General features: G+C 39.3%; 5 protein-coding genes across 10 annotated transcripts in view; 3 read left to right on the forward strand and 2 right to left on the reverse strand.

The window, feature by feature from the left end:
* Window positions 1-47: 47 nt before the first annotated feature.
* Window positions 48-2,400, forward strand: LOC135125176 (cell division cycle protein 16 homolog). The gene is made up of 6 exons (XM_064050559.1): window positions 48-228; window positions 276-602; window positions 650-812; window positions 858-1,346; window positions 1,393-1,792; window positions 1,840-2,400. Exons 1-6 carry the CDS (start codon window positions 157-159, stop codon window positions 2,354-2,356), a joined length of 1,968 nt encoding a protein of 655 aa, XP_063906629.1. The 5' UTR covers window positions 48-156; the 3' UTR covers window positions 2,357-2,400.
* Window positions 2,401-2,494: 94 nt separating this feature from the next.
* LOC135125178 (actin-related protein 1) lies at window positions 2,495-4,106 on the forward strand. The gene is made up of 4 exons (XM_064050561.1): window positions 2,495-2,631; window positions 2,684-2,748; window positions 2,799-3,125; window positions 3,201-4,106. The coding sequence occupies exons 1-4, from the start codon at window positions 2,584-2,586 to the stop codon at window positions 3,889-3,891; spliced, it is 1,131 nt and encodes a 376-aa protein (XP_063906631.1). The 5' UTR covers window positions 2,495-2,583; the 3' UTR covers window positions 3,892-4,106.
* LOC135125179 (myoneurin-like) lies at window positions 3,983-5,310 on the reverse strand. Its single transcript, XM_064050562.1, has 3 exons — window positions 4,828-5,310; window positions 4,511-4,780; window positions 3,983-4,462 (listed from the first exon to the last, which is right to left on the reverse strand). Exons 1-3 carry the CDS (start codon window positions 5,213-5,215, stop codon window positions 4,116-4,118), a joined length of 1,005 nt encoding a protein of 334 aa, XP_063906632.1. The 5' UTR covers window positions 5,216-5,310; the 3' UTR covers window positions 3,983-4,115.
* Window positions 5,311-8,869: 3,559 nt separating this feature from the next.
* LOC135125180 (syntaxin-18) lies at window positions 8,870-9,958 on the forward strand. 2 transcript variants are annotated; one of them, XM_064050563.1, is made up of 2 exons: window positions 8,870-8,972; window positions 9,033-9,958. In XM_064050563.1, the coding sequence occupies exon 2, from the start codon at window positions 9,049-9,051 to the stop codon at window positions 9,931-9,933; it is 885 nt and encodes a 294-aa protein (XP_063906633.1). In that variant the 5' UTR covers window positions 8,870-8,972; window positions 9,033-9,048; the 3' UTR covers window positions 9,934-9,958. The 2 variants fall into 2 exon arrangements, with proteins under 2 accessions (XP_063906633.1, XP_063906634.1); XM_064050564.1 differs by having other exon boundaries at window positions 8,870-8,967.
* Window positions 9,944-25,260, reverse strand: part of LOC135125173 (probable phospholipid-transporting ATPase IM) — a 90,008-nt gene continuing 74,691 nt past the window's right edge. For 4 of the 5 annotated variants that reach the window (XM_064050554.1, XM_064050555.1, XM_064050553.1 and 1 more), the window contains 6 exons: window positions 15,342-15,618; window positions 14,973-15,291; window positions 11,792-12,069; window positions 11,515-11,738; window positions 11,241-11,466; window positions 9,944-11,189 (listed from right to left, as the gene is read on the reverse strand). In XM_064050554.1, coding sequence (XP_063906624.1) covers window positions 10,507-11,189; window positions 11,241-11,466; window positions 11,515-11,738; window positions 11,792-12,069; window positions 14,973-15,291; window positions 15,342-15,618 — 2,007 coding nt within the window. In that variant the 3' untranslated portion in view covers window positions 9,944-10,506. The remainder of the gene's footprint in view (window positions 11,190-11,240; window positions 11,467-11,514; window positions 11,739-11,791; window positions 12,070-14,972; window positions 15,292-15,341; window positions 15,619-25,260) is intronic. The other variant, XM_064050552.1, reaches the window with a different exon arrangement.

Here is a 25,260-nt window from a genome sequence, read left to right on the forward strand (position 1 = left end):
CATACGTCGTTGCTCCCCTTTGACATTTATTGCGCGTCATGTGACACCATTCTCCTCGGTGATTGGTTGCAAGTACGTCAATTGGTTTAATTCGAAAACCACAGCCAAACATAACCTCAAAGGCGAATTTCAAATTTCGACCGAAATTCCAAAACTATGAAAACGGCAACATCCACGTGCATTAACGTGGATAATTACAGAAAATTGGTGAAAACTTATCTCGATTTGGTAATACGCGCAACTAAAGTAACCTAACCTCATTTTTTCGGTTTTAGCATGCCTACCAAGCGGCGTTATTTTGGGCCGATAAAGTGGTTACTTTGACCAATAACCCCCGAGATGTGTACTGGTTGGCCCAATGCATGTTTCTGTTGAAGCAGTACCACAGGGCTTCGCATTTATTGAGGTCTCGAAATTTGGATAAAAGTTACATTTTGTGCAATTGTCTGACTGTGAAATGTTTGTTGGAAGCTAATGAGTTGAATGAGGCCAAACAAGTGATTGATTCGCTTGATTTGGATTTATTAGTACATACTACGAGTGTTTCTGCACAGTTTCCTTTGGCGGCGGAGTCGATGCTGTTTGATGATACGCCGAAAAATGTTAGTTAGGTATTTGTAATGACGGGTTAATAGTGGAATTATTGTAGCAAGTTTTTGCCTCCGTGTTCCTGTTGAAAGGCAAGCTTCTGGAAAGTATGGATAATCGGGGGCCTGCAGCTGAGTGTTACAAGCAGGCGTTACAGTATGATGTGTATTGTTATGAAGCGTTTGATTCTTTAATTAAGTACCAAATGTTGACAGCGAGCGAAGGTAATTTTTTTTTTTTTTAAACCGTGATATTTTTGTGGTTTTTAGAAAAAGATCTGCTGAGTTCTTTGCCTCTTAATCAACAATGTAACAGTGAAGAGGCCGAAATTGTACTCACTTTGTACGAAAGCAAGTTGAAGAAGTATCACACACCGGTGGCTGATCCCAATTTGGGTAATAAAATTCCACCGGAAGTTCTTTCATTGCATGTATCGTCGCTACCAAATACTCCAAATGTGGTGGTCACACCAACCTCACTAAGTACTCCGAATGTTGTAGCCAGAAACAACGACAAAAATTTAATTATGAATGAAATAAAAGCGGAGCAAATGCACATGGAAGGGTGTGATAAAATCATTCTATTAAAATTAAAGGGTAGTTTAGATTTACAGGTGGCTGACGCCGAAAGACTTTACTACAACTGTGATTATCAACAATGCATTGAATTAACAGAAGCCATTTTGAAAGAGGACCCATTTCATAGTGGTTGTTTACCTGTACATGTAGCATGCCAAGTGGAGCTTAAACAAAGCAATAGTAAGACCCCCATTTGTCAAATTCTTGCTTAACAATTTTTTTCCAGAATTGTTTTCACTGGCTCACAATTTAGTCGATTTATACCCAACAATGGCAGTTTCATGGTTTGCAGTAGGTTGTTACTATTACATAATCGGTAAAAGCGACTTCGCTAGACGCTATCTTGCCAAAGCTACTTCTTTAGACCGACTTTTTGGTCCGGCTTGGTTAGCTTATGGTCACTCTTTTGCTATAGAAAACGAACATGATCAAGCAATGGCAGCTTACTTTAAAGCGTCTCAATTGATGAAAGGTTGCCACTTGCCCCTTCTCTACATAGGTTTAGAGTGTGGTCTCACCAACAATACCGAACTAGCGGAAAAATTTTTCAAACAGGCACAAAATATAGCCCCCGATGACCCTTTCGTCATGCACGAAATGGGTGTTATAGCGTTCCAAAACATGAAGTATGTATTTATTAAGTCAAGTCGTGTTTCCAAATTAAGTGTTTTAGTTACAAAATGGCCGAAAAACACTTCCGTGACGCTTTAGACCGCATTAGGAGAGTCAAGTCTGATTTAATCCCCAAACGATGGGAGTCTTTGTTGAATAATTTAGGCCACACGTGTCGTAAACTTGAAAAGTATGATGAAGCTTTGGAGTTTCACCACCAGGCGCTGCTGCTGTCACCGCAGTCCCCTAGCACGTACTCAGCTATCGCCTTTACCCACGCTTTGATCGGGCACACGGAAGAGGCGGCAGATTGGTTTCATAAAGCTTTAGGGCTGAAGAATGATGATTCGTTTTGTACGACGATGCTGAACTATGTGATCGAGCAATTAGCTGAAGAGCAGCCCCCTTATCCAGGTGCCCCTGATCATATACCGAAGTTCGACATAGAACCGAAAATTTTGGGGAACGGGGAACCGTCTGGGATTACCCAGTCACCGTCGATGGGCGCTAGCGACATGAGTATGACCATAGAGATTGATATGGCGGATGCGAGTGGAATGATTAGAGAAGAGTTGTAAATGATTATATTTTTGGTTAAGAATAAAGTTTATAATTAATTGGGGCTCTCTAGTGTCATTAAGCATTACAAATACAAATTCCCCAACAACAACAACAAAGTAACCAGATCTAGTGACTTTCGCGTTTCAAACGTCAACGTCATGACTCCTTGACATTGACGTTTGTTTAAGTCCGTGAAGTCATCCCTAGGCGTGTAACGTAACAATTATAACAATTCTCTCAAAAAATGGAAACTTACGATGTTCTCGTAAATCAGCCGGTTGTGATAGACAATGTAGGTATTCCCTCCACAAAGCTCACCCCCTATTAATATCACTTTCGTGCAGGGATCTGGGGTTATCAAAGCGGGTTTTGCGGGCGAGCAAATCCCCCAATGTAGATTTCCAAACTAGTAAGTCTTTCTCACACTTGAAAATCCCGTGACATGCACAATTTTAACAGTATTGGCAGGCCCAAGCACGTCAGGGTGATGGCTGGAGCCCTGGAGGGCGACGTCTTCATAGGCCCCAAGGCGGAAGAACACCGGGGTTTGTTAGCAATAAAGTACCCCATGGAGCACGGAATCGTCACGGACTGGAACGACATGGAGAAAATTTGGAGCTACATTTATAGCAAAGACCAACTGTCGATTTTTTCAGAGGAACACCCTGTGTTGTTAACAGAAGCGCCTTTAAATCCGAGACCGAATCGAGAGAAAGCAGCTGAGATTTTATTCGAATCGTTTAACGTGCCCGCTTTGTTCATTTCTATGCAGGCTGTACTTAGTTTGTAAGTAAAATAATTATTAGTGAGGTTAAGTCAAACTTGAGTAAAATTTCTACATGTGTGTTTATTTTTGGATAGATATTCCACTGGTCGGACTACGGGCGTAGTCCTGGACTCAGGGGACGGGGTTACCCATGCAGTGCCTATTTACGAAGGTTTCGCAATGCCTCACAGTATCATGCGAGTAGATATAGCTGGACGTGACATCTCCCGCTACTTACGCCTCCTTTTACGTAAAGAAGGAATCAATTTTCGCACTACGGCTGAATTTGAAACCGTTCGAACCATCAAAGAGAAAGCCTGTTACTTAGCGAATAACGCCCTTAAAGAAGAATCTGTGGATACCGAGCACATCAATTATACTCTCCCTGATGGTAATGTTATTCCAATCGGGCCGGCGCGCTTCCGAGCACCGGAAGTCCTCTTCCGGCCCGACTTGATTGGCGAAGAGTGTCAAGGCCTTCACGAAGTCCTTGTGTACTCCATACAGAAGTCAGATCTGGACTTGAGGAAAGTCCTATTCAAAAATATAGTTCTCTCAGGAGGGTCTACTTTATTCAAAGGATTCGGCGACCGACTCTTGTCTGAAATAAAAAAGTTGTCGCCGAAGGACGTCCAAATTAAAATTTCGGCGCCTCAGGAACGGTTATACTCGACGTGGATCGGCGGCTCGATTTTGGCTTCGTTAGATACGTTCAAGAAAATGGTGGTGTCGAAGAGGGAGTTCGACGAAGAGGGACAAAGAGCGGTACATAGGAAAACTTTCTAGGATTCTTAATTGTGTTTACTACCAATATTTAAAAGTCTCTTGTCGGCTCTTCATCAGACAAGAGATTCGTTAATTTATGTTAATTATAATATTTAATAAGAAATATATATTTAAGCTTTACATTGTCAATATTCGTCTTTTTTATATTTTTTTAAGTGAGCACTAAACAATGCAGCTTTAATGGTTTCTTTTTGTAATAAATTATTCTTGATTTACCTGAACGTCTACATTTTGTGGTTGATTTTTACATGAGAATTGAGATTACCAGAGGTTGTAAAAGCCTTTCCACAAATTGAACACATGTATGGTTTCTCCCCAGTGTGAGTCCTCGTGTGAATAGTCAGATGAATATTCTTCGCAAACACTTTGCCGCAGATCTGACACATGAACGGTTTCTCGCCGGTGTGTTTCCTCATATGAATTCGCAACACGCGCGGATGCACGAAAGTCATTTCACACAGGTCGCAGTGGTGTTTTTTCTCGTCACGATGGGCGCTGTTCATGTGTGTGGTTAGGTTGCTCCGAGTGGAGTAAGTTTTGCCACACATATTACAAACGTACGGTCTCTCACCTACAAAACCATTTTCAAAAAAAACAAAACAATTGGGTCATTATTTACCAGAATGAACGCGCGTGTGCACATTCAAGTTGTACTTCTTGGCGAACGACTTCATGCACACTATACACTTGAACGGTTTTCCGTCTGGGGGCGCGTGCGTCAACATGTGGTGTTCCAACCCCCACAAACACGAAAACCTCTTGCCACAGGTGGTACACAGATGGTTTTTTGCTTGTTGCGAACGCCCTTCTACACCGTTTTGGAAATTAACTGTCTCTAAGAATCCTGTCGCCGGAACCGGATTAACCTCTCTGCAAGTTTCGCTGAAAACTACAAACCCCTTAAAAATTAAAGTTGAAGTCAATTTATGCACCTACCTTCAAACGAGCAGAAATCGCACAAGCTCGACGTGCCATTCAAGATGTATTTGGAGCACTTGGGGCTGGCGTTTGCGTTCAAACACATCTTGATATCATGAAGGCTGTAGATGAGGTTAGTTAAGTCCGACATTGTTTCTATTTTTGAAGCGATTGGTAGCTGCACGATTTCCTCGTTTACGGACACTGAGGTTTTTAGAGAGAAGTTTTCGGTGGTGAGGAGGACCCCCTTATCCACTGTCACTTTGTCGCTGCTGGCTTTCACGTGCAAAATCACTAGAAACTCTTGTTTGGGGTCGACGTGGACGGCCCACAGCGTCGACGGGAGCACCAACAGGTGCAAATTTTTAATTAAATGCGAAATTATGGAGTCCTCACGCGTGCACATTTTGAGGTTATGTTTTTGAAATCGTGCGAATGACGCTGTTGTCGCTGTGACGTTGTAACCACAGAACACTATTATAACTGACTATACCACAGAACAGTTCCTATAAGTATGAACTACGGCGGCGAGAGGTCCGTGGTGGAGGGATTGATTGACAGAAAAGTCACTAAAAATCTACGCGAAGAAAAGTGTACCATCCGCGCGAAATTTGAAACTTCGAAATGAATCCAATCTCAAGCGCTTTGAAAAATAAGTTTTTCCGACGATCGTTTATTAATGTGAAAATTACGAACAAATTTGGTGTTCAAAATTGATCAATAATGAGTTTCATTAGTCAACGATTAAACTAAAGTCGACAGAAATGTCAATGTATTGTATCTAATCATCAATCTAATAAAGATTGTTGTTTCAATTTCAAAGTTTTTTAAAATTAACGCGATATTTACAAGTTGATTCAACAGGTTGTTTTTTTTTAATCAAAAATGTATTGTGAAACAAATTTAAATAAAATAAACTCGACAGAAATCTCAAACTATCGTTGGTTGCATACCAATTTAATGCTGTTTTCGAAAATTACAATCGTCGAAAAAATATTGTAATCAACACGTGGGGTAATGGCGATTAACCATCTCGCCTATTTTAATTGCTCGATCGTTAATCGCTGTCATTACCCAACTAGTTGAATAAATAACTATTACGTTACTCGAGAATTTTCGAAGTGAGTTTTGTCTAGGAGCCATAACTTTACGATACGAAAATGAATTCCATCGAGTTCATGTTTTTGCTCCAAAAAAGTCTCTTAATAACAAAAAACGATGTCTATTATCATTTTTACATATATGTACATAGAACCGTTGCCAAGTTGCCGTTTTTAGTAACTTTGATGGTCAACTTTTGCCGTATTTAAAGGGGTTGTAGAAAAAGACGTTTTTTTTGTTATCGAAATAAGTCTACACATGTTAAGAAAAAAAGACAAAATGTAGCCCCGCCCACCCACCCTGTCTCGATTGTTTTTTTTTTTTTTTTTGTTCGTTGTGAACCAAGAAGGCGGAGCTTAACTGCAAAATCCTTGTGCCTCTCCGAGAAATTAAAACATGTTCAAAGAATACGATGTATATTAAGAAAAAATAAAGCCAAAGATTAGGCCCCACCCATATCCGCCCCGATCTCAATTCTCAATTGTGATGAGTTTTTCATTCGTTGTCAGTTCGAAAGGCGGGGCTTAATTGCAAGGTCCATTTTATGTTTGTTATATGAATGTTTTAAGTTTTTGTTCTGAAAAGACGACTACGTATATTAAGAAAAAAGGCAAAATATAAGCCCCACCCACCCGCCCTATCTCAATTCTGATGATTTTTTTTTATTCATCGTTAAGCTGATGGGTGGAGCTTAACTGTAAAATCCTTATTTTTTTTATGAGAAATTACCATGCGTAATGTGTTCTTAAGTAATCGTGTTATACGAAGAAAACTAAATGTAGTTATTAATTAAAAAATAAAACCAAAAGAGAAGCCCCACCCATCCGTCTCGATCTCAATCGTGATAAACTTTTCATTCGTTGTCAGACCGGGGGGCGGAGCATTTACAAAATCGATACTTCCCTATACAAATTTACCGTTTTAAAAATGTTTTAAGTTTCTTGTTGTGAAAAGACGACTTTACATTTTAAGAAACCAAGACAAAGTATAAGCCCCACCCACCCACCCTATCTCAATTGTGACGATTTTTTTATTCGTCGTGAACCAAGAGGGCGGAGCTTAACTGCAAAATCTTTATTTCTCTACTAGAAATTAAAAACATGTTTTTGAATATCCTGTTGTTTAAAGAATACTATGACCCAGTTTATAGAAAGCGAAATTAAAGTTAATTCGCGATTAAGTCCCACCCCTATCTGCCCCGATATACTGCATGAAATTTTCATTCGTTAGCGGAGCTAGGGGCGGAGCCTGATTACAAAATCCAAATTTCCTTACGAAATTTACCATTTTAAACGTGTTTTAAGTTTCTAAGAATCGTCACAATTGAGGTGACCCATTATTTTGCCTTTTTTCTTAAAATACAGGGCATTCTTTGAACAACACGATACTCAAAAATATGTTTTTAATTCCCTGTAAAGAAATAAGTAATGATTTTTTTAATCGTCGAAGAATTTAATTGCAAAACCCTTTATTATCTTTATGTAAATCATCTTTTTGAGTATCGTGTTAATCAAAGAATACTATGAACATACACTAAGAAAAAATTAAAGCCAAAGATTAAGCTCCACCCATACCCGCCCTGATCTGAATAGTAATGAAGTTTTCATTCGTTGGCAAGACTTAGGGGCGGCGAAGCCTAATTGCCAAATCCGTATTTTCTTACAAAAATTTACCATTTCAAAAGTGTTTTAAGCTTGTAAAAATAAATCATCACATTGAGATGGGGTGGGTGGGCGGGATTAATATTTTGTCCATTTTTTCTTAATATACATAGTATTCTTTGAACAACACAATACTCAAAAACATATTTTTCATTTGTTGTACAGAAATAAATATTTTGCAGTTACGCTCCGCCCTCTTGGTTCACGGCGAATAAAAAAATCGTCACAATTGAGACAGGGTGGGTGGGAGGGCTTACATTTTGCTCCGACCCATAATTGCAAAATCCATATTTCCTTGCAAAAATGTACCATTTTAACCATGTTCTAAGTTTCGTGTTGTGAAAAGATGGTTAGGTATATTAAGAAAAAACAGGCAAAATGTAAGCCCCGCCCACCCACCCTATCTCAATTCTGATGATTTTTTTTATTCGTCGTAAACCGAGGGGCGGAGGTTAATTGCAAAATCTTTACTTTTCTGCCAGAAATTACAATGTGAAATTGTTCTTAAGTCAGCGTGTATTAATTACAAGAGAAACCCAAAACAGAAGCCCCACCCATCCGTCTCGATCTCCATCGTGATGAATTTTTCATTGGTTGTCAAATCGAGGGGCGGAGCGTAATTGCAAAATCGATATTTCCATATCGAATTTATCATTTTAAAAATGTTTTAAGTGTCTTGTTGACTACGGATTAAGAAAAAAGTAAAGGAATTTCAGTAGTTTTACATTTGTAACAGAGACAGTGACGGCGTAGGAATTTCAGCGCATTTTGTAGTGTTCGGTTGCTGCCAACTTACATGTCAACTGTCAAGAAATCACCGGAACTACTATAACACTAATGTTTCCTTCTTGTTTTAGCTTTTTGGTTCTACAGAGTCATCAAAATTGATTGAGAGAGTTGGTAAACCTGAACTTGAATAATTTGGTTTATTAAGTTGTATAAAAATATTAGCTGTCAGATTTGAAGTTTCAAGTTTCAAATTTCAAAACTCAGTGGCGTCTTTTTTCGACTTTTTTTTTGTAAAAACATTAGTTGTCAGATTTGAAGTTTCGAATTTTTGTCACGCCACTGAATTCATTGCCATATAACCTTAAACAAATCTGTCATAAGGTTGACAAACTTCACGACAAAAACAGTCATCAATCAATTTCGATGACCCTGTAGTGTCAAGGAAAGCCCTATTAGCTCTACTAAATTTAGTGTACGGTCATTGAAAATGACAAGAAATTGACTTTCATACTTCGCGCCTGTTTTTAAAGTAAACAAAAAATCACTAAAGATCCATTCTAGGGTGACGTCATATGTCACTTGTCAACAGTGTCATTGCGACAATACAACTTATTTATTTATAATGTAGAACTAAAAGACAATACTAGCAAAATTCCGCACGCAATTTGTTAAGTACTAAAGCAAATCCCGTTTGCGCCTGTTCGGTAATAATAACGCCGTTGTAATTTTTAGGTTAGGTCACCTCAACATGGACATTACAATTTTATTCAAAGCTTGTGTTAAAACGGTACGGACTACAAACAAAGCACTCGGGGTTAAAGAAGCCAAGCCTACTCTCCTTAAAGTTAACCCTAAAGATGCCAACTTAGCTACCGCGAAAGAGGTGGTGAAGCAAATCACCTACCTTCAGAGCTTCTTGCTTGAGCACAAAGCCGCCTATTTGAACGTTTTGAATTACTTGTCGACTAATAAAACCATGACGGAGGTGGATAGGGAGCAGATTGATAGCACGGCTGAGAAAATCGTGAACGCTTGTACCGCTTTAATTGGTGAATATAAAAAGGAAATCGCGAAGGTGGCGAAGAGTAGGCAGCGCGAGGAGCACTATAGTGGGGTGATTGAGTCACTGGAGCGCTATTTGAAAAGTGTTAGTAAAATTTATACTGAAACGAAAGCGGTGAGGGTGAAGCGTGTGTTGGAGACACACAAGGTAGCGAAATTGGAAACTATTGGGAAGCACGAGGGGGAGATTAAAAAGCCGCTGCCGTCACCGACGACGCCTCCTGTGAACATCGAGGACGAGTTGTCTGTAGAAGAAATGCAGATGTTTGAGTCCGAGAACGAGATGCTCTTTAATGAGTTAAACGCGACGTCTGAAGAGGTGAAGCAAATGGAGAGTAAAGTCGTGCATATAGCGGAGTTACAGGAGTTGTTTACGGAGAAAGTATTACAACAGGAGCAGGATATCGAACGGATTGCTAATTCTGTGGTGGGTGCTACTAGTAATATGAAGGACGCTAATGAGCAGATCCGTCAGGCTATTCAAAGGAATGCCGGGTTGCGGGTTTGGGTGTTGTTCTTCCTATTGGTTATGTCGTTTTCGTTGTTATTTTTGGATTGGTACAATGATTAATTAATAAAAGTACAGAAAAAATAAATTTATTTTTATAATAAAAAACAAAAGCATATATATTTTGTATAACTTGGTAATAAAGAAAATTTCTCTTAAGACAACATTAAACATACTTTGACTAGTAGAAGCATAACATCCACGCTTTGATTCAATCAAGGTGTCAAATTCCAACTTAAGTAGCCGCTGAACACTCAATTTGACAGATCTCTAAATATTTGGCACCAAGATAACAGAACTTACACAACGACCGTCCGTGTCATGTTTTACGTAAAACCGATATTCAAATTGTGCTGTCTTGTGTAAGAGTGACGAGTGTCCGACATCGCATTGCCAATTGACACCTCAACAACCCAGCGGTAAGTCTAATAACGTAAAACAATTCTTGATACTGTACAAATACTATTAAGTGAAAAATCACATTAGCAAAATACTTAAACGTAGGCGCAAAAGTCCCCTCACAATAAAAACATTAAACATTCTCCTCTTGTTGTAAAACGTAACATGTGCTAAAACCCTAACAGAACATCTTAAAAAGAGATTTTCTTAAAAAAGCGCTTAAAAAACCCCCTCGTTTCATAGATTAATCGTGTCGAGATCCTGTATGGGGGCCCTGCCGCTGCTGTTGCTCTCCTGCGACTGCGGCGCCGTCTTGGGGGCGGCGGCCGCGTTGCTGCTCCCGCCCGAGTTCATATTTAGCTTGCCGATGATATTCGGGATGTTGAAGTCCGCGTTGGGGAGCTTCTTCATGATCTTACCTGAGGTGATGAGCCGACCGAAGCCTTCTTGGTGCGCGAACGCGTAGCCCGACCGGATGGACCGGCGCGCCCTTCGCGCCGACGGCGTGCGCAGCACGTCCTGGCTGTGCCTGGAACGCACCTGCGCCAAGCGCTGCTTCAGACGCACCCTGTCGGACAAAGTGGGCGAAACGTCGACGAAGTAGAAGCGCCAGGCCAGGACCGGCATGACGGAAATCGTCACGCAGAGGACCGCCGTGAACCAGAAGTTCACCTCGGACATGGCTTTGGTCAACGAGCCGACGTACGGTCCGCCGATCACGTAATTGTAGAAGTAGTCGGCGACGAAGTAGAAAGCCAGAGAGCCCCAGATCATGATGTGGTTGAAAACGGTCCAATAGTAGGTGTCGAGGGCGATCTGGGCGGTGTTTACGATGACTAAAATGGCGGCTGCGACTGCGCAGAACAACATGTAGTCGGACAAGCCTTGACCGCTGGGGCTCACCGCGTCGTAGTAAGTGCCTACCAAAGATTGTTTATTCTAGTTGTCTGAAACGCGAAATTTTCACTCACCGAAAGGAATGAAAAACAAGACGATCGACACGAAGCATCCTTGCATGGCACTCCGAAAAAATTCCTTCTTGTTAAAAAACAAATTGTAGTGTCCGGGCCTGTACAACTTCGGGTAGAGTACCGAATTCTTATCGTTGACATCTTGGTCGAAAATGCCGACGGCTAGGACGGGTAACGACGTGTAGAAAAGATTATACACCGATATATACATTGGGTCGAAAACAGTCTAAAAAATCCGAGTCAAAACTAGTTCAAGTTTCCACCACCGTCTTACCTGGGCGCTGAACCCGCAAAAGAACGCATACCAGAAGTGGCACAGAGTGAAAGCGAAATTCTTGTTAAAGAAGTACCTCAGGAAGCTGCACATCCTGTAGTAGGACCACCTACCGTGGACCAGCAGCAGCCTCTCCAGAAACCTGAACTGGGCTATCGAGTAATCGGAGGCTAGGACCGCCTGCATTCCCTCTTGACCCGAGATACCGACGCCAATATGGGCCGCTACGAAAAAATACGTGGTATAGTGATGCGCGCGCGCTCAGTCGTGTTGGTACCTTTGATCATCGAAACGTCGTTGGCGCCGTCGCCGATGGCCAAGGTGACGGCGTGTCGATTTTTCTTGATCAGTTCGACGACCAAGGCTTTCTGGAGGGGCGTGACGCGACAGCAAATCACAGACTTGCACTGCATCACCACGTCGAGAAAGAGCCGCTCGAGCTGGGGGTGGAGGCAGTGGACCAAAGAGTGGCCGTTGATGACGATGGCGAAACCGGCGGTGGTTTCTTCCACCGTGGCGTCCTCGATGGAACCACCGTGGTACTCTAGCTCGGCGCTGTAAAACAGTGAAGGGTTACGCCGAGAGCGGACGGGCCACAAATGGCGTTTTTCGTCAGGCTGGAACTCCAAAATTTACTACTTCTCTTTTTCAAGGTCGTAAATCTATTAAAATGTTTAAAACTCAGGCACGATTAAGTTACTTCCACAAAATGCATAAGAATAACTCTCAAATTCAATCTACTACGAAAAATTGCATTCTGCTGTGGTCGTCAAAATTAGGTTAAGGATTTAACCTCGCTGTTTGAGGTAAGCATACCGGGTCTGGAAAATGATTTTAAAATTGGTTCTTTTGCTACGTTTAACAACTAGACAACACATTCATTATCACAATATTTCTTTCGCCCATGACCATCGTTGCATTCATATTTTTTAGATTTGCTTAAACAGGTGGCTCCAAAAAATTCACTCCATTAATAAGTCAGTGAAATCGAGAAAGGAGGTGGACGGGGCTAAATTCAACTTTTTTCTAGTTTTATGAGGAATCAGTAGCCCCGCCCACCCACCCCTTCTTCGTTCCAGTGACTACTCCTAATATTGTTCAGTCCTAGCTTAGTAAGTTTTAGCCCCGCCCACCCACCCTTTTTTTTTCTTAGAAGATATGTCAATTACCAAAATCAATCTTATCTTAACCAGTACTAAACCCGCCCACCCGCCCTCTATTTTCTCAGAGGGCAAGTACTGGCTACTTCCACCCACCTTTTATTTTCTTAGAGGGTATATCATTTACCAAAGTCAATCTTATCTTAGCAACGATTTTATCTCTCTTCAGTTGAGAATCACTGAAATCGAGGCGGGGTGGGTGGGCGGGTTGAATTATGTTGTTATATACGACAGACATGATTATACTGTTTCGTAATTTTATCGATTATAAATGACCATTCAAGAATAACAATAATACAATACAAACTGATATATGGGTCCTTGCAAAATGTGGATGACATTGTGGTGGCCGAATTTGAATTAAAATTTCGCGCTGAAAGAAAATCGTTAAACACAGGCCACTATGTGCACGTTTAGATCTTATTGTGGTAGTTGGTAGTTCTGCTTGGAATTTTAGTGAGAGGGTTGGTAGCGAAGGTTACTTGTTTTGTAGAAGGTAGGTGGTGTGTTAGCTAGGTTAAGTTTAGCTGGTTTGCTAGTTAATAAAAGGGAGGAAGCCTTTGTTTAACTAAATTAATCGGAAAAATGCGAATTTTCGACCCACGCTAACACGTGCTGTAAATTTGTTTTGTTTGTAAATTCACAGATCAGATTAGGATTTTAATCGTTAACGGGTTCTAACACAATTTAACATTAAATTTGTTCACAAAGTTATGGATAAGTTTCTGGATGCTTATACTTAAGTGTTCATCATAACACTTCTTATTAATTCCTCACACAAAATTGCTAATTAAATAAAATACTTTTGACGCATATTTTTTGGAAAGACGCATTCGTCCGACGCCATTTTGAACTTCTACATTGTCTGCCATGTTTTTTTGTGTTTGTTCGGGGAAATGTAAAACGATGGCCCACAATGCAGCTGAATAATTTCACTTTTAAAAATTAACCAATAACTCGAATGGACATAAAATATTAAACTCATGTAATTTTGTTCGCTAGTTTTTTTCCTGTAAATATTTTGTGGATTAATGTTTGCATCATATAAATTGTCTGATGTCCAATCTTAATCTCGGATAAGAATTCTTAGCTGTTTAAAATTTCATGAGAGTGTATGGGGAATTTAAATGTTGTTTATTGCTCTTTTTAAAACTTTAACACTTTTTCAGTTGTCGTTAATATATATCAGAGTTATAAGAATTGAACATTTAAATGGAATTGAGGTTAAATAACAGAAGTGCGCGGTTCCTGGTCGAGCTCGAGGGATTTATTGCGCCATTTGCACAAAGATTGCAGGCTTTGTACTATAAAGTACATAACGTACTGAAGTTAATGCCCCATTTTCCAGACACCCGGTATAAATACTAATCAAATATTTTATATATGTATATTGTCAAATAAGTTTTACGATGACACCCATTTTACCTTATCTCAAACACGCCTACGATAAAACGTGACGTCATCATTTTAAAAAACCCGGCGGCGGCGAGCTCGCCCACCGCGAAACAAAAATCCAAAAAAAGCGAAAGAGTACACTGAGTATCATGCCAAAAAAGCAGACTTCAAAAATCCTCCAAAATAAAAACTTCTACAAAAAGCAAAACTTTTCTCAGTAACGTTACTCAGCACTTTTGATGACGAAAAACACATTTCTGGCAATAGCGCTACGTCGAACGCAACAGCAATGTTTCTTCTTGTTTTTTTCGAGAATCGACTGACTGCTCCAAGAAAATTAAGCTGCTCATCCCTAGAATGACGTAGAGGAGAAACAAAAAAAATGGTGAACGCATGCAGTGACCTTAATTCCCCGGGGGCAGTTCGGTGAAAAAAGCTGAGTGATGAGAACAGTCACGTGACCATAACTAAACCCACCCCGTGCTAGGAATGAAAAAGAAAAATTGCTGTTAGTTTTGATGGTACTAACGGATATCTAAGGTTGTCGTAACGACAACTGCTATGTTAGCGTTTGATTAGATAAGTGCTACTGTTACGACGCACTTACTTTCTGTATATTGTTTTGTTTTTTTTTGGAACAAAGCACACGCTATATTAGAGAGCAGGTAGATTAATTAACACGGAAACTAAAGAACTAATTTTCTCGTCACCAAAACTATTCTAAAGAATCGTTAGTCGAACAGTAATGATGATTAACAAAAAATATATAAACAAATAAACCAGTTGCCGAGAGGGTGATGCTAAATTAAACAATAATAATAATAAACAAGAGTTAGAAGAAGAGACAACAACATAAATAAATATTCATGTAGAATAAAAAACCTGCACGTTCGTATTTTCTACCTTGCTCTCGTATTCTCACATCTTTCAATGTCATCATCCCACCTGAATGTGACGACACTGACTGCGGGTGGATTTGCTTGTTGATGCGGTGGGGTCGAAGTGCCGGTCGAATGCTCAGTGGCGTCCATATGACCGTTCGACGTACCCAGCTGGATGCCGGCCGGGCTTTGCGGCTGGAATGTGTTGACGATTTTGATGTTTTCTTTGAACTTTAGTAGCTGTTGATGGACTTCCTCGTACGAAGACGCGTCGACGATAAAAACGTCCACGAGTTCGTCGGTGAGAAGTTGGCATGAGTAGCCGATGTTGATGGCAGTTTCTGCAATGAATTGTTCATCGATCGATGAATCGCGATCGTTGAGAACGCACCTTGTTTGTCGCCGGTGAGTACCCATATTTTGATACCCGCTAAAATCAAGTTGGCTATGGTTTGTGCTACGCCATCTTGAAGCTTGTCTTCGATGGCCGTCACGCCTATCAAAACCATGTCGCGTTCGATTTCTTCGTAGATGGCGTCCAGGCGCTCGTCTCTACCGTCCAACGACAGGGCGGCCTCCTGGTGACGTTGTTTCCAGTTGTTGAAGAATTCCTCGTCGAGGTCGCGGGAGGCCAAGCACAGGGTGCGCAGACCTTCGCCGGCGAATTTCTGAAAGTGTTAACGTTAATAACCAATTTGACCCCAAAAGAATTTAAAAGAGAGGGTGGGTGGGCGGGGCTAGCGACTGTCAAGATAAGACTGATTTTGGCTAATGCGATACCCTCTAAGAAAAGAGAGTGTGGGTGGGCGGGGCTAGTAACTGCCAAGATAAGACTGCTTTTGGCTAATGAAATACCCTCTAAGAAAAGAGAGGGTGGGTGGGCGGGGCTAGTACCTGCTAAAATAAGACTGAGTTTAGCAGTTACTAGCCCCGCCCACAAGCGCTGTATTTGTGCAGTGTTGCCAATTTTACTTTGATGAAATTACGTTTTTTCCTAATCTACATCAGACTTTTTTTTATTATTTTTTGGGACTCCCGTACATAACGTACCGAAAAGTTAATCCGCCATTTTCCAGACACCCGGTATTTTGTTTGTGTGAAAAAATGTACACATGCTTGCTTAAATCTTGTGCCAGTGGTATTTCCTGGAGGAATTGGACAACTGTGACATTCTGAGTGGTGGAATTTTATTCGTATTAATTTAATAAGTGGTGTGATGACTGTGTGATTTTTCTTGGGGAAATTTGACACCTATTACATGCATGATTACTGTACGTGGATATTGGGGGTCTTTTGTGTCTGCTTTTTGAAGTAGTTTGAAAGAATCTCGGGGGTCACTTCTGTTTTATTTTTGAAGTAGTTTAAAAGAATCTCGGGGACCCCTTTTGTTTAGTTTTTGAAGTAGTTTAATAAAATCTTGAGGAACTTTTGTGTCTGGTTTTTGAAGTATCTAGTTTGAAAAAATCTCGGGGACCACTTTTGTTTTGTTTTTGAAGTAGGTAATTCTAAAGAATCTCGGGGACCCTTTTTGTTAGATTTTAAAGTTGTTTGATAGAATCTCGGGGATCTTTTATCTGTTTTTTTTAAGTAGTTTGAAAGAATCTCGGGGGTCGCTTTTGTTTTGTTTTTGAAGTAGTTGGAAAGAATCTCGGGGATCCCTTTTGTTTAGATTTTGAAGTAGTTTGAAAGATTCTCGGGGGTTACTTTTGTTTTTGAAGTAGAATCTCGGGGGGCTTTTGTGTCTGCTATTTGAAGTAGTTTGAAAAAAATCTCGGGGACCACTTTTGATTTGTTTTTGAAGTAGTTTAAAAGAATCTCAGGGACCCCTTTTGTTTAGATTTTGAAGTAGTTTAGTAAAATCTTGGGGAACTTTTGTGTCTGGTTTTTGAAGTAGGTAATTCTAAAGAATCTTGGGGACCCTTTTTGTTAGATTTTGAAGTTGTTTGATAGAATCTCGGGGATCTTTTGCTGGTTTTTTAAAGTAGTTTGAAAGAATCTCGGGGGTCGCTTTTGTTTTGTTTTTGAAGTAGTTGGAAAGAATCTCGGAGACCTCTTTTGTTTAGATTTTGAAGTAGTTTGAAAGATTCTCGGGCGTCACTTTTGTTTTGTTTTTGAAGTAGAATCTCGGGGGTCTTTTGTGTCTGGCTTTCGAAGTGGTTTGATAAAATCTTGAGGAACTTTTGTGTCTGCTTTTTGAAGTAGTTTGAAAAAAATCTCGGGGATCACTTTTGTTTTGTTTTTGAAGTATGTAGTTCTAAAGAATCTCGAGGATCTTTTGTGTATGGTTTTTGAAGTAGTTTGAAAGAATCTCGGGGGTCACTTCTGTTTTATTTTTGAAGTAGTTTAAAAGAATCTCAGGGACCCCTTTTATTTAGATTTTGAAGAAGTTTAATAAAATCTTGGGGAACTTTTGTGTCTGTTTTTTGAAAAAATCTCGGGGACCACTTTTGTTTTGTTTTTGAAGTGGGTAGTTCTAAAGAATCTCCGGGACTCTTTTTGTTAGATTTTGAAGTTATTTGATAGAATCTCGGGGATCTTTTGTGTCTGGTTTTTTAAAGTAGTTTGAAAGAATCTCGGGGGTCACTTCTGTTTTATTTTTGAAGTAGTTTAATAAAATCTTGGGGAACTTTTGTGTCTGGTTTTTGAAGTAGGTAGTTCTAAAGAATCTCGGGGACCCTTTTTGTTAGATTTTGAAGTTGTTTGATAGAATCTCGGGGATCTTATGTGTCTGGTTTTTTAAAGTAGTTTGAAAGAATCTCGGAGGTCACTTTTTTTTTTAAGTAGTTGGAAAGAATCTCGGGGACTCCTTTTGTTTAGATTTTGAAGTAGTTTGAAAGATTCTCGGGGGTCTCTTTTGTTTTGTTTTTGAAGTAAACTCTCGGGGGTCTTTTGTGACTGGTTTTCGAAGTAGTTTGATAAAATCTTGAGGAACTTTTGTCCGCTTTTTGACGTAGTTTGAAAAAATCTCGGGGACCACTTCTGTTTTGTTTTTGAAGTATATAGTTGTAACGAATCTCGGGGATCTTTTGTGTCTGGTTTTTGAAGTAATTTGAAATAATCTTGGGGGTCACTTTTGTTTTATTTTTGAAGTAGTTTGAAAATAGTCTCGGGGACCCCTTTTGTTTAGATTTTGAAGTAGTTTAATAAAATCTTGCGATACTTGCGTGTCTGCTTTTTGAAGTAGTTTAAAAAAATCTCGGGGACCACTTTTGTTTTGTTTTTGAAGTTGTTCGAAAGAATCTCGGGGGACTCCGTTTGTTAGATTTTGAAGTAGTTTGATAGAATCTCGGGGACCTTTTGTGTCTGGTTTTTGAAGCAGTTTGAAAGAATCTCGGGGGTACCTTTTGTTTTGTTTTTGAAGTAGTTTGAAAGAATCTCGGGGACTTTTGTGTCTGGTTTTCGAAGTAGTTTGATAAAATTTCTCGGAACTTTTGTGTCTGGTATTTGAAGTAGTTTGAAAAAATCTCGGGCACTACTTTTATTTTGTTTTTGGACTAGTTCGAAAGAATCTTGGGAACTCCTTTTGTTACATTTTGAAGTAGTTTGAAATATCATGAGATGGTTAAATACTAACCAAAATTTAGCGAATTATCCCCACCAACAATTTGATGACGTCATCTCCAAAATTTATAATTAAAAGTTTTTCTAATTTTATAAAATAAGATACTTGTGGTGCGTGAATCTGTGTCGAATTTTCACCCTAGACATCCAGAATTTTTAGAAAAAAATTAAATCAGAATAGAATAATTGCAATATAACTTTCTTTACCTGCTCTCTATTTTATCAGAGAGCATGGCATTTGCCAAAAGCACCCTTATCTTAGCAAGTACTAGCCCCGCCCACCCGCCCTTTATTTTATCAGAGGGCTTGACATTTGCCAAAATCAGTCTTATCTTAGCAAGTACTGGCCCCGCCCACCCGTTCCTATTTTCTCAGTGGATATGTGATTTGCCAAAATCTGTCTTATATGAGCAAGTACTAGCCCCGTCCACCCGCCCCTATTTTCTCAGTGGATATGTGATTTGCTAAAATCTGTCTTATCTGAGCAAGTACTAGCCCCGCCCACCCACCCTCTCTTTTCTCAGAGGATATGTGATTTGCCAAAATTTGTCTTATCTAAGCAAGTACTAGACCCGCCCACCCGCCCCTTTGAGATTTTTTACACGAATTAAGAAGACAGTGTTTTTTTTTATTCGGGAGACTCTTGGGCACACATGAAATTTTTTTGCAAAGTATTTAAAACACTTTTGGGGGACATTGGTGTTCTGTTTTTGGAAAATACTGATATGACCTATTTTTGAGTTAATTTTGGGACTCCGTTTCTTTTTGGAAAATGGAAAGCAATCTTGTGTTTCTTTTGAAAGTGCTTTGGAGCCTCTGGTGTCTTTTCTTATAATAATTTAATTAAATTTCTTAGAGAATGTCATTTGTTAAAATCAGTCTTATTTTAACAGGCACTAACCCCACCCACCCACCCTCTCTTTTCTTAGAGGGTATCTCATTTGTCAAAATCAGTTTTATCTTAGTATTTACTAGCCCCGCCCACCCACCCTCTCGTTTGTTAAAGTGTATCTCATCTGCCAAAATAACTCTTATCGTAGCAGGAACTAGCCCCACCCACCCGCCCTCTATTTTCTTCGAGGATATGTCATTTGCCAAAATCAGTCCTAACAGGTACTAGCTCCGCCCACCTACCTTCTCTTAGAAGGTGTCTCATTAGCCAAAATCAGTCTATCTTAGAGCTACTAGCCCCGCCCACCCACCCTCTCTTCTGTTAGAAGGCATGTCATTTGCCAAAATCAGTCTTATCTTGGCAGCTACTAGCCCCGCCCACCCACCCTCTCTTTTCTAAGAGGGTATGACATCTGTCAGAATCAGTTTTATCTTAGCGAGTACTGATTAACTTTTACAAAAAATGATCAAAACATACGAGTTCACTTATTTGCAGAAATTTTTTAACATTTTCAACATTCTCACTAGTGGAATTGTACTTTTATTGACTTAAAAGTGATGTGATGACTTCGTGTGACTTTCCTTGGATGAATTTTGCAATTATTAAAAATGTTATCACTAAATGTGGACATTTCTTGGAGGAGTTGGACACCCACAACATGAAATTATTTCTCATGTTTTTTTTTTGACGAGTTAAGACCAATTTGACCCCAAAAGAATTAAAAAGGGGGTGGGTGGGCGGGGCTAGTGGCTGTCAAGATAAGACTGATTTTGGTAAATGACATACCCTCTAAAAAAGAGAGGGTGGGTGGGCGGGGCTAGTACCTGCTAAGATAAGACTGAATTTAGCAGTTCCTAGCTCCGCCCACAAGCGCTCTATTTTCTTAGAGGGTATGTCATTTGCCAAAATCAGGTGCGTGCAGTGTTGTCAATTTTACTTTGATATAATTATGTTTTTTCCTAATCTACATCAAAGATTTTTTTTTTTTTGGGACGCCCGTACATAACGTACCGAAGAGTTAATCCGCCATTTTCCAGACACTCGGTATTTTGTTTGTGTGAAAAAATTGACATATACTAAGCTTTAATCTTGTCAGTGGTATTTCCTGGAAGAACTGGACAATTACGACATTCTGAGTGGTGGAATTTTACTATTATTAACTTAACATTGGCGTGATGACTCTGCGTGACTTTATTATTAAAAATGTGATTACTACATGTGATCATTTCTTGGAGGAGTTGGACACCAACAACATGGAACCACTTCTTATTTTTTTTTTTTTTGACGAACTAAGACTCCTACATTTTGATTGCGTGAAAAAATTTACACATATTATGCTTAAATCTTGTATCAGTTCTATTTCCTGGAGGAATTGGACAACTGTGACATTCGGAGTGGTGGAATTTTATTCGTATTATTTTAATAAGTGGTGTGATGACTGTGTGATTTTTCTTGGAGAAATTTGACACATATTAAATGCATGATTACTCTACGTGGATATTTCTTGGAGTAATTGGATACATACAATATGAAAACACCTCTCACGGAGATTTTTTCCACGAATTAATAAGACACAGTATTTTTTTTTTTTAATCGCGAGACTCGAGTACCCATGGTGTATTATTTTGGGAGCCCATGGAATTTCTTTTGCGAAGTATTTAAAACAATTTTGGCGGACATTGGTGTTCTGAATTTGGAAAAGTACTGATATGACCTATTTTTGAGTTAATTTTGGGACTCCGTTTGTTTTTTGGAAAATGTAAAGCAATCTTGTGTTTCTTTTGAAAGAGCTTTGGAGCCTCTACTGTCTTTTCTTATAATAATTTAATTAAATTTCTTAGAGAATATGTCATTTGTTAAAATCAGTCTTATTTTAACAGGTACTAGCCCCACCCACCCACCCTCTCGTTTCTTAAAGTGTATCTCATCTGCCAAAATAACTCTTTTCGTAGGAGGAACTAGCCCCGCCCACCCACCCTCTCGTTTCTTAAAGTGTATGTCATCTGCCAAAATAACTCTTATCGTAGCAGGAACTAGCCCCACCCACCCGCCCTCTATTTTCTTCGAGGATATGTCATTTGCCAAAATCAGTCCTAACAGGTACTAGCTCCGCCCACCTACCTTCTCTTAGAAGGTGTCTCATTAGCCAAAATCAGTCTATCTTAGAGCTACTAGCCCCGCCCACCCCCCCTCTCTCCTGTTAGAAGGCATGTCATTTGCCAAAATCAGTCTTATCTTGGCAGCTACTAGCCCCGCCCACCCACCCTCTCTTTTCTAAGAGGGTATGACATCTGTCAAAATCAGTTTTATCTTAGCGAGTAGATTAACTTTTACAAAAAATGATCAAAACATTACGAGTTTACTTATATGCAGAAATTTTGAACATTTTCAACATTCTAAGTGGTGGAATTGTACTTTTATTGACTTAAAAGTGGTGTGATGACTTTGTGTGACTTTCCTTGGATGAATTTTGCAATTATTAAAAATGTTATCATTAAATATGCACATTTCTTGGAGGAGTTGGACACCCACAACATGAAATTATTTCTCATGTTTTTTTTTTGACGAGTTAAGACTCCTATATTTTTTTTGCGTGAAAAAATTTACACATACTATACTTGAATCCTGTAAGTGTCAGTGAGATTTCCCGGAGGAATTGGCCAACTATGACATTCTGAGTGGTGGGTTTTATCCTTATAAATTTAAAAAGTGGAGTGATGACTGTGATTTTTTCTGGAGGAATTTTATAATTAAATGCATGATTAATTACCATGTGTGGATATTTCCTGGAGGAATTGGATACCTACAACATGAAACTATTTCCTATGGAAGTTTTTTTGACGAATTAAGTTAAGACTTCTACATCTTGTTTGCGTGGAAATTGTTTTATTTATTATTACATTTTTGTCTCAACATTAACATTTGATATATTGAATTTGATGAGTCCCTGTTTTGTTTGTGTGAAAAAAAATGACATATACTATGCTTTAATCTTGTGTCAGTGGTATTTCCTGGAAGAACTGGACAACTACGACATTCTGAGTGGTGGAATTTTACTATTATTAACTTTAACAGTGGCGTGATGACTCTGTGTGACTTTATTATTAAAAATGTGATCACTACATGTGATTATTTCTTGGAGGAGTTGGACACCTACAACATGGAACCACTTCTCATTGTTTTTTTTTGACGAACCAAGACTCCTACAAAAAATTTACACATATTATGCTTAAATCTTGTGTCAGTGGTATTTCCTGGAGGAATTGGACAACTGTGACATTCTGAGTGGTGGAATTTTATTCGTATTATTTTAATAAGTGGTGTGATGACTGTGTGATTTTTCTTGGACGAATTGGATACATACAATATGAAAACACCTCTCACGGAGATTTTTTCCACGAATTAATAAGACAGTATTTTTTTTTAATCACGAGACTCGAGTACCCATGGTGTATTATTTTGGGAGCCCATGGAATTTCTTTTGCAAAGTATTTAAAACAATTTTGGGGGACATTGGTGTTCTGAATTTGGAAAAGTACTGATATGACCTATTTTTGAGTTAATTTTGGGACTCCGTTTGTTTTTTGGAAAATGTAAAGTAATCTTGTGTTTCTTTTGAAAGTGCTTTGGAGCCTCTAGTGTCTTTTCTTATAATAACTTAATTAAATTTCTTAGAGAATATGTCATTTGTTAAAATCAGTCTTAGTTTAACAGGTACTAGCCCCACCCACCCATCCTCTCTTTTCTTAGAGGGTATCTCATTTGTCAAAATCAGTTTTATCTTAGCAGATACAAGCCCCGCCCACCCACCCTCTCGTTTCTTAAAGTGTATCTCATCTGCCAAAATAACTTTTATTGTAGCAGGAACTAGCCCCACCCACCCGCCCTCTATTTTCTTCGAGGATACGTCATTTGCCAAAATCAGTCCTAACAGGTACTAGCTCCGCCCACCTACCTTCTCTTAGAAGGTGTCTCATTAGCCAAAATCAGTCTATCTTAGGAGCTACTAGCCCCGCCCACCCACCCTCTCTCCTGTTAGACGACATAATTTGCCAAAATCAGTCTTATCTTGGCAGCTACCCGCCCACCCACCTTCTCTTTTCTAAGAGGGTATGTCATCTGACAAAACCAGTTTTATCTTAGCGAGTACTGATTAACTTTTACAAAAAATGATCAAAACATTACGAGTTTACTTATATGCAGAAATTTTGAACATTTTCAACATTTTAAGTGGTCGAATCGTACTTTTATTGACTTAAAAGTGGTGTGATGACTGTGTGACTTTCCTTGGATGAATGTTGCAATTATTAAAAATATTATCACTAAATGTGGACATTTCTTGCAGGAGTTGGACACACACAACATGAAATTATTTCTCATGTTTTTTTTTGACGAGTTAAGACCAATTTGACCCCAAAAGAATTTAAGAGAGGGTGGGTGGGCGGGGCTAGTGGCTGTCAAGATAAGACTGATTTTGGTAAATGACATACCCTCTAAAAAAGAGAGGGTGAGTGGGCGGGGCTAGTAGCTGCCAAGATAGAACTGATTTGGACTAATGAGAGACCCTCTAAGAAAAGAGAGGGTGGGTGGACGGGGCTAGTACCTGCTAAGATAAGACTGAGTTTAACAGTTACTAGCCCCGCCCACAAGCGCTCTATTTTCTTAGAGGGTATGTCATTTGCCAAAATCAAGTGAATACAGTGTTGCCAATTTTACTTTGCTAAAATTATGTTTTTTCCTAATCTACATCATGAAGATTTTTTTTATTTTTTTGGGACGCCCGTACATAACGTACCGAAGAGTTAATCCGCCATTTTCCAGACACTCGGTATTGTGTTTGTGTGAAAAAATTGACATATACTATGCTTTAATCTTGTGTCAGTGGTATTTCCTGGAAGAACTGGACAACTACGACATTTTGAGTGGTGGAATTTTACTATTATTAACTTAACAGTGGCGTGATGACTCTGTGTGACTTAATTATTAAAAATGTGATCACTACATGTGATTATTGGAGGAGTTTGACACCTACAACATGGAACCACTTCTTATTATTATTTTTTTGACAAACTAAGGCTCCTACATTTTGTTTGCGTGAAAAAATTTACAATCTTGTGTCAGTGGTATTTCCTGGAGGAATTGGACAACTGTGACATTCTGAGTGGTGGAATTTTATTCGTATTATTTTGATAAGTGGTGTGATGACTGTGTGATTTTTCTTGGAGGAATTGGATACATACAATATGAAAACACCTCTCACGGAGACTTTTTCCACGAATTAATAAGACACAGTATTTTTTTTAATCACGAGACTCGAGTACCCATGGTGTATTATTTTGGGAGCCCATGGAGTTTCTTTTGCAAAGTATTTAAAACAATTTTGGGGGACATTGGTGTTCTGAATTTATTTTTGAGTTAATTTTGTTTTTTGGAAAATGTAAAGTAATCTTGTGTTTCTGAAAGTGCTTTGGAGCCTCTAGTGTCTTTTCTTATAATAATTTAATTAAATTTTTTAGAGAATATGTCATTTGTTAAAATCAGTCTTATTTTAACAGGTACTAGCCCCACCCACCCACCCTCTCGTTTCTTAAAGTGTATCTCATCTACCAAAATAATTCTTATCGTAGCAGGAACTGGCCCCGCCCACCTACCCTCTCGTTTCTTAAAGTGTATCTCATCTGCCAAAATAACTCTTATCGTAGCAGGAACTAGCCCCACCCACCCGCCCTCTATTTTCTTCGAGGATATGTCATTTGCCAAAATCAGTCCTAACGGGTACTAGCTCTGCCCACCTACCTTCTCTTAGAAGGTGTCTCATTTGCCAAAGTCAGTTTTATCATGGCAGCTACTAGGCCCG

The sequence above is a fragment of the Zophobas morio genome, unplaced genomic scaffold, assembly GCF_036711695.1.
Source record: "Zophobas morio isolate AGI-343-1 ecotype UQ-CSIRO unplaced genomic scaffold, CSIRO_AGI_Zmor_V1 ptg000008l, whole genome shotgun sequence".
Classification (NCBI taxonomy): Eukaryota; Metazoa; Arthropoda; class Insecta; order Coleoptera; family Tenebrionidae; genus Zophobas; species Zophobas morio.